We start from the raw sequence: 9,410 nt of genomic DNA on the forward strand, positions 1-9,410 counted from the left end.
CGTCCTGGCAGGGAAGGGGTTCCTGCGAATGACGTAAAGTCCCATATGTCCTATGGATGCCAGGGGCTCAGACGCTGTGACTGACTGCTGGCTTCCCACTGCAACAGCATAGATACCCGCTGTTAACCCCTTACATGTCACAATCAATGTTGATCACGTAAAGGGTTCACATAGAGGGAGTGGTCCCTCTGTGATGTCAGTGGCCTTCTGCCATGTAGTCGTGGGGAGCCAATGGATTGCCATGGCAACCGGATACCAGACATGGCACTAAGACCTGAGGAGAGACAAGAAAACCAAACTGAGCAGAGCTGGACTGTGAATAAGACAAGTCAGAGAAAGAGCAACAAGCGGACTAGAACTGACCAAAGGAGCAAAGCTACACTGACAAGAACAGGTTAGAACAAGATACTAGAGGCATACAAGGAATTAAGTGCACACAGCTAACACTATAACCAGCAACACGCTGCAGAAGGAGAGAATAACCAATCAGGAACTGCTCAAATGAAGCTGTGCTGAGTGTTGTGGCCAACAGACCCACTAATGAATCAACGGAAGGACGAGTACAGAGCAACTGCCTCAACAACAAGCGGAGATGACGGGATTGTGTGAGGTGGACGTCGCTCAGGTTTAAAGGGCGGCTCTAGTTACAACTGACTCAGACATCACTGCCGCAGTAATCAGCCTTATATAAGGTTTATATCATCGGTTTTGCTAAATCCCTTTTTTCTGTTCTTAATGCCTTCCCACCCCAGGATGCAAATGTACGTCCCATGGATAGCGTGGCATTGCGGGGGCCGATAAGTTGCCATGGCAACTGGACACCAGATAATGGTGTCAGGGTCTGCCATCAACTGTGATCACTATGAGAAGTGACTATACTAGTACACGGTGCAGTCACTATACTAGTACACGGTGCAGTCACTATACTAGTACACGGTGCAGTCACTATACTAGTACACGGTGCAGTCACTATACTAGTACGCGGTGCAGTCACTATACTTGTACACGGTGCAGTCACTATACTAGCACACGGTGCAGTCACTATACTAGCACGCGGTGCAGTCACTATACCAGTACACGGTGCAGTCACTATACTAGTACGCGGTGCAGTCACTATACTAGTACACGGTGCAGTCACTATACCAGTACACGGTGCAGTCACTATACCAGTACACGGTGCAGTCACTATACTAGTACACGGTGCAGTCACTATACTAGCACACGGTGCAGTCACTATACTAGTACACGGTGCAGTCACTATACTAGTACACGGTGCAGTCACTATACTAGTACGCGGTGCAGTCACTATACTAGTACACGGTGCAGTCACTATACTAGTACACGGTGCAGTCACTATACTATTACATGGTGCAGTCACTATACTAGTACACGGTGCAGTCACTATACTAGTACACGGTGCAGTCACTATACTAGTACCCGGTGCAGTAACTATACTAGTACACGGTGCAGTCACTATACTAGTACACGGTGCAGTCACTATACTAGTACACGGTGCAGTCACTATACTAGTACGCGGTGCAGTCACTATACTAGTACACGGTACAGTCACTATACTAGTACACGGTGCAGTCACTATACTATTACATGGTGCAGTCACTATACTAGTACACGGTGCAGTCACTATACTAGTACACGGTGCAGTCACTATACTAGTACCCGGTGCAGTAACTATACTAGTACACGGTGCAGTCACTATACTAGTACACGGTGCAGTCACTATACTAGTACACGGTGCAGTCACTATACTAGTACACGGTGCAGTCACTATACCAGTACACGGTGCAATCACTATACTAGCACCCGGTGCAGTCACTATACTAGCACCCGGTGCAGTCACTATACTAGCACCCGGTGCAGTCACTATACTAGTACACGGTGCAGTCACTATACTAGTACGCGGTGCAGTCACTATACTAGTACGCGGTGCAGTCACTATACTAGTACGCGGTGCAGTCACTATACTAGTACACGGTGCAGTCACTATACCAGTACACGGTGCAATCACTATACTAGCACCCGGTGCAGTCACTATACTAGCACCCGGTGCAGTCACTATACTAGCACCCGGTGCAGTCACTATACTAGCACCCGGTGCAGTCACTATACTAGCACCCGGTGCAGTCACTATACTAGCACCCGGTGCAGTCACTATACTAGTACGCGGTGCAGTCACTATACTAGTACGCGGTACAGTCACTATACTAGTACGCGGTGCAGTCACTATACTAGTACGCGGTGCAGTCACTATACTAGTACGCGGTACAGTCACTATACTAGTACACGGTGCAGTCACTATACTAGTACACGGTACAGTCACTATACTAGTACGCGGTGCAGTCACTATACTAGTACGCGGTACAGTCACTATACTAGTACGCGGTGCAGTCACTATACTAGTACACGGTGCAGTCACTATACTAGTACGCGGTGCAGTCACTATACTAGTACGCGGTGCAGTCACTATACTAGTACGCGGTACAGTCACTATACTAGTACACGGTGCAGTCACTATACCAGTACACGGTGCAATCACTATACTAGCACCCGGTGCAGTCACTATACTAGCACCCGGTGCAGTCACTATACTAGCACCCGGTGCAGTCACTATACTAGTACACGGTGCAGTCACTATACTAGTACGCGGTGCAGTCACTATACTAGTACGCGGTGCAGTCACTATACTAGTACGCGGTGCAGTCACTATACCAGTACACGGTGCAATCACTATACTAGCACCCGGTGCAGTCACTATACCAGTACACGGTGCAGTCACTATACCAGTACACGGTGCAGTCACTATACTAGCACACGGTGCAGTCACTATACTAGCACACGGTGCAGTCACTATACTAGTACGCGGTGCAGTCACTATACTAGCACCCGGTGCAGTCACTATACTAGCACCCGGTGCAGTCACTATACTAGTACGCGGTGCAGTCACTATACTAGTACGCGGTACAGTCACTATACTAGTACGCGGTGCAGTCACTATACCAGTACACGGTGCAGTCACTATACTAGTACGCGGTGCAGTCACTATACTAGTACGCGGTGCAGTCACTATACTAGTACGCGGTACAGTCACTATACTAGTACACGGTGCAGTCACTATACCAGTACACGGTGCAATCACTATACTAGCACCCGGTGCAGTCACTATACTAGCACCCGGTGCAGTCACTATACTAGTACACGGTGCAGTCACTATACTAGTACGCGGTGCAGTCACTATACCAGTACACGGTGCAGTCACTATACTAGTACACGGTGCAGTCACTATACTAGCACACGGTGCAGTCACTATACTAGCACACGGTGCAGTCACTATACTAGTACACGGTGCAGTCACTATACTAGTACACGGTGCAGTCACTATACTAGTACACGGTGCAGTCACTATACCAGTACACGGTGCAGTCACTATACTAGTACACGGTGCAGTCACTATACCAGTACACGGTGCAGTCACTATACTAGTACGCGGTGCAGTCACTATACTAGTACACGGTGCAGTCACTATACTAGTACACGGTGCAGTCACTATACTAGTACACGGTGCAGTCACTATACTAGTACGCGGTGCAGTCACTATACTAGTACACGGTGCAGTCACTATACTAGTACGCGGTGCAGTCACTATACTAGTACGCGGTGCAGTCACTATACTAGTACGCGGTACAGTCACTATACTAGTACACGGTGCAGTCACTATACCAGTACACGGTGCAATCACTATACTAGCACCCGGTGCAGTCACTATACTAGCACCCGGTGCAGTCACTATACTAGTACACGGTGCAGTCACTATACTAGTACGCGGTGCAGTCACTATACCAGTACACGGTGCAGTCACTATACTAGTACACGGTGCAGTCACTATACTAGTACTAGTACACGGTGCAGTCACTATACTAGTACACGGTGCAGTCACTATACTAGTACGCGGTGCAGTCACTATACTAGTACACGGTGCAGTCACTATACTAGTACGCGGTGCAGTCACTATACTAGTACACGGTGCAGTCACTATACTAGTACACGGTGCAGTCACTATACTAGTACACGGTGCAGTCACTATACTAGTACGCGGTGCAGTCACTATACTAGCACACGGTGCAGTCACTATACTAGTACGCGGTGCAGTCACTATACTAGTACACGGTGCAGTCACTATACTAGTACACGGTGCAGTCACTATACTAGTACACGGTGCAGTCACTATACTAGTACACGGTACAGTCACTATACTAGTACGCGGTGCAGTCACTATACTAGTACGCGGTGTAGTCACTATACTTGTGCGCATCAGGCAGTATGCACTGCAGCTATAGAGCGGTCGTGCCTTACATGTTACTTTTAATAAGCGGACGGCCCAAGTCACATTGGCACGGTACGCCGAAGCTCTCTTAGGAGTTCAGGGCTGAGGATAAAAGGGAGCTGGGGAAAGGAGCGCGTCTACTGCTTAACTCCCGTGCAAGCTGTGGCTCTGCCACAACAAGGGACCCTGAAGCTGGGAAGCCCACGAGAGGCAGCGACAGATGTTTGTGACACTGCAGAAATACTGAAGCATAGAAGGTATCACTACAAAAAAGGAGAGCACCAGGGAGCTGCTGATGGCTGGTGATTGCTGATGATTGTTGGTGTTCGCTGGTAATTTTTGGTGATCACTAGTGATTGTTGGTGATCACTGGTGATTGTTGGTGATTGCTGGTGATTGTTGGTGATCACTGGTGATTGTTGGTGATCACTGGTGATTGTTGGTGATTGCTGGTGATTGTTGGTGTTCGCTGGTAATTGTTGTTGATCACTGGTGATTGTTCGTAATTGTTGTTGATCACTGGCGATTGTTGGTGATCGCTGGTGATTGTTAGCGATTGTTGATGATCGCTGGTGATTGTTGATGATCACTGGTGATTGTTGGTGATCGCTAGTGATTGTTAGTGATTGTTGGTGATTGCTGGTGATTGTTTGTGATCGCTGGTGATTGTTGATGATCGCTGGTGATTGTTGGTGATTGTTAGTGATTGTTAGTGATTGTTGGTGATTGTTGATGATCACTGGTGATTGTGGGTGATTGTTGGTGATTGTTGGTGATTGTTAGTGATTGTTAGTGATTGTTGGTGATTGTTGATGATCGCTGGTGATTGTTGATGATCACTGGTGATTGTTGGTGATCGCTAGTGATTGTTAGTGATTGTTGGTGATTGTTGGTGATTGTTGATGATCACTGGTGATTGTTGGTGATCACTGGTAATTGTTGGTGATCGCTGGTGATTGTTAGTGATTGTTGGTGATTGCTGGTGATTGTTAATGATCGCTGGTGACTGTTCATGATCGCTGGTGATTGTTGATGATCGCTGGTGATTGTTAATGATCGCTGGTGATTGTTGGTGATTGTTGGTGATCACTGGTAATTGTTGGTGATCGCTGGTGATTGTTAGTGATTGTTGGTGATTGCTGGTGATTGTTAATGATCGCTGGTGACTGTTGATGATCGCTGGTGATTGTTGATGATCGCTGGTGATTGTTGATGATCGCTGGTGATTGTTAATGATCGCTGGTGATTGTTGGTGATTGTTGCTGATCACTGGTAATTGTTGGTGATCGCTGGTGATTGTTAGTGATTGTTGGTGATTGCTGGTGATTGTTAATGATCGCTGGTGATTGTTGGTGATTGTTGGTGATCACTGGTAATTGTTGGTGATCGCTGGTGATTGTTAGTGATTGTTGGTGATTGCTGGTGATTGTTAATGATCGCTGGTGATTGTTGGTGATCGCTGGTAATTGTTGTTGATCACTGTTGATTGCTGGTGATTGTTGGTGATCACTGGTGATTGCTGGTAATCGTTGGTGTTCGCTGGTGATCGTTGGTGATTGTTGGTGATCTTCAGTGACTGTTAATGATCGCTGGTGATTGTTAGTGATTGTTAATGATCGCTGGTGATTGTTAGTGATCACTGTAATTGTTGGTGATCGCTGGTGATTGTTAGTGATTGTTAATGATCGCTGGTGATTGTTAGTGATCACTGGTGATTGTTGGTGATTGCTGGTGATTGTTGGTGTTCGCTGGTAATTGTTGTTGATCACTGGTGATTGTTCGTAATTGTTGTTGATCACTGGTGATTGTTCGTAATTGTTGTTGATCACTGGCGATTGTTGGTGATCGCTGGTGATTGTTAGCGATTGTTGATGATCGCTGGTGATTGTTGATGATCACTGGTGATTGTTGGTGATCGCTAGTGATTGTTGGTGATCGCTAGTGATTGTTAGTGATTGTTGGTGATTGCTGGTGATTGTTTGTGATCGCTGGTGATTGTTGATGATCGCTGGTGATTGTTGGTGATTGTTGATGATCACTGGTGATTGTTGGTGATTGTTGGTGATTGTTGGTGATTGTTAGTGATTGTTGGTGATTGTTGGTGATCGCTGGTGATTGTTGATGATCACTGGTGATTGTTGGTGATCGCTAGTGATTGTTGGTGATCGCTAGTGATTGTTAGTGATTGTTGGTGATTGCTGGTGATTGTTTGTGATCGCTGGTGATTGTTGATGATCGCTGGTGATTGTTGGTGATTGTTGATGATCACTGGTGATTGTTGGTGATCGCTGGTGATTGTTAGTGATTGTTGGTGATTGCTGGTGATTGTTTGTGATCGCTGGTGATTGTTGATGATCGCTGGTGATTGTTGGTGATTGTTGATGATCACTGGTGATTGTTGGTGATCGCTGGTGATTGTTAGTGATTGTTGGTGATTGTTAATGATCGCTGGTGATTGTTGGTGATTGTTGGTGATCACTGGTAATTGTTGGTGATCGCTGGTGATTGTTAGTGATTGTTGGTGATTGCTGGTGATTGTTAATGATCGCTGGTGACTGTTGATGATCGCTGGTGATTGTTGATGATCGCTGGTGATTGTTAATGATCGCTGGTGATTGTTGGTGATTGTTGGTGATCACTGGTAATTGTTGGTGATTGCTGGTGATTGTTAGTGATTGTTGGTGATTGCTGGTGATTGTTAATGATCGCTGGTGACTGTTGATGATCGCTGGTGATTGTTGATGATCGCTGGTGATTGTTGATGATCGCTGGTGATTGTTGGTGATTGCTGGTGATTGTTAATGATCGCTGGTGATTGTTGGTGATTGTTGGTGATCACTGGTAATTGTTGGTGATCGCTGGTGATTGTTAGTGATTGTTGGTGATTGCTGGTGATTGTTAATGATCGCTGGTGATTGTTGGTGATCGCTGGTAATTGTTGTTGATCACTGTTGATTGCTGGTGATTGTTGGTGATCACTGGTGATTGCTGGTAATCGTTGGTGTTCGCTGGTGATCGTTGGTGATTGTTGGTGATCGTTAGTGACTGTTAATGATCGCTGGTGATTGTTAGTGATTGTTAATGATCGCTGGTGATTGTTAGTGATCACTGTAATTGTTGGTGATTGCTGGTGATTGTTAGTGATTGTTAATGATCGCTGGTGATTGTTAGTGATCACTGTAATTGTTGGTGATCGCTGGTGATTGTTAGTGATTGTTGGTGTTCACTGGTAATTGTTGTTGATCACTGGTGATTGTTGGTGATCGCTGGTGATTGTTGGTGATCGCTGTTGATTGTTGGTGATTGCTGGTAATCATTGGTGATCGCTGGTGATTGTTAGTGATTGTCAATGATCGCTGGTGTTTGTTAGTGATCACTGGTAATTGTTGGTGATCGCTGGTAATTGTTGGTGATCGCTGGTGATTGTTGGTGATTGCTGGTGATCGCTGGTGATTGTTAGTGATTGTTAATGATCGCTGGTGTTTGTTAGTGATCACTGGTAATTGTTGGTGATCGCTGGTAATTGTTGGTGATCGCTGGTGATTGTTGGTGATTGCTGGTGATCATTGGTGATTGTTAGTGATTGTTAATGATCGCTGGCGGTTGTTAGTGATCACTGGTAATTGTTGGTGATCGCTGGTGATTGTTAATGATTGTTAATGATCGCTGGTGTTTCTTAGTGATCACTGGTAATTGTTGGTGACCGCTGGTGATTGCTGGTGACCGCTGGTGATTGTTGGTGATTGCTGGTGATTGTTGATGATCCCTGGTGATCGCTGGTGAATGTTGGTGATCGCTGGTGATTGTTGGTGACCGCTGGTGATTGTTGGTGACTGCTGGTGATTGTTGGTGATCGCTGGTGATTGTTGGTGACAGCTGGTGATTGTTGGTGATCGCTGGTGATTGTTGGTGACAGTTGGTGATTGTTGGTGATCGCTGGTGATTGTTGGTGATCGCTGGTGATTGTTGGTGATCGCTGGTGATTGTTGGTGATTGCTGGTGATTGTTGATGATCCCTGGTGATTGCAGTTCTGTTATAACCCGGATATAACTAAGAAATGGCTGACTGACTTTCAAACAAAGAGAAAAAGACCCTACAACATATGGGGGGCAGCGCTCTGCATCGTACTGCTAGACAACGGAGCGCACAATGCTGACTCAGATATACTCCACATTCTGACATATTTACTAAATACATCCAACCACATAAATCACCCAAACAGGAAGTTTACCATGGATATAAATATCTCCCCGATGGAGAAGGGTGGCGGCTGATGAAATGTGGGGGTCCGAGGTAGGGGTGGGGGGCATTTAATGTCTAACGTATGATTAGTCTGAGTGACAAATGAAATAAAAATGTGTGGGACCAAATTACAAAGTGCTCACCTGTAGCACAGGAGAATCCAATGTAGCTGGCAGCTGCACGCTCCTCTCTAGTACCGGCGGACAGCGCTGTACAGATGGCATGTGGAACGCAGCGCGGCGCCAGCAGACCGCGGGGGAGTACAGATGATCAGGTTACGCGCTTCACAGCCACGCAGCAGCTTCATCAGGCCTGACGATGTCTGCTGTCTCCAGGTCCGGCGGCGTCACGTATTCCACACTTCATAGATTATTAGGGTGCAGTGACTTTAACTGTGCTGCCCGGACACCTCCAAAAAATGTCAGGCCAATGACTGTCCATCTGACGGCTGTTTCCCCAGCAGCGTGCTGCGCGGCTGAACAGTTGTCAGTGAGGGAGGTAAGTTGCAGCCAGGAGCTCTGGCAGTTGATTATCTCTTGGAGAATAAGACTACCTTTACAAAGTATGATTATCATCATCATCATCGCAGGAATCGGTGCGCATGCTGATCATGGCTGTTGTGGGCAGATGCCGGCAGTCAGATACAGCTGACACCTGCGTTGTATGGAGCGGGATCAACCCGCGATTCCATGCAAACCCCAAACCTCCATGATATAACTGTGCGACATGTAGCAACCCAGGGATCATTCGCTTACATCACAAGTAGGCACCAATGGGTTAAACTCCAAATTTCTATTTATTTTCAACTTCTGAGCAATATCAGCTTCA

At 46.4% G+C, this 9,410-nt stretch overlaps 1 protein-coding gene across 1 annotated transcript; it reads right to left on the reverse strand.

Annotated features, from left to right (window-relative positions):
• Positions 1-5,568: 5,568 nt before the first annotated feature.
• On the reverse strand, positions 5,569-8,522 carry LOC136579990 (putative uncharacterized protein DDB_G0285119). The gene is made up of 6 exons (XM_066580130.1): positions 8,498-8,522; positions 7,957-8,409; positions 7,567-7,895; positions 7,056-7,466; positions 6,469-6,947; positions 5,569-6,217 (listed from the first exon to the last, which is right to left on the reverse strand). Exons 1-6 carry the CDS (start codon positions 8,520-8,522, stop codon positions 5,569-5,571), a joined length of 2,346 nt encoding a protein of 781 aa, XP_066436227.1.
• Positions 8,523-9,410: the final 888 nt, after the last annotated feature.

Source organism: Eleutherodactylus coqui, chromosome 10, assembly GCF_035609145.1.
Source record: "Eleutherodactylus coqui strain aEleCoq1 chromosome 10, aEleCoq1.hap1, whole genome shotgun sequence".
Lineage (NCBI taxonomy): Eukaryota > Metazoa > Chordata > Amphibia > Anura > Eleutherodactylidae > Eleutherodactylus > Eleutherodactylus coqui.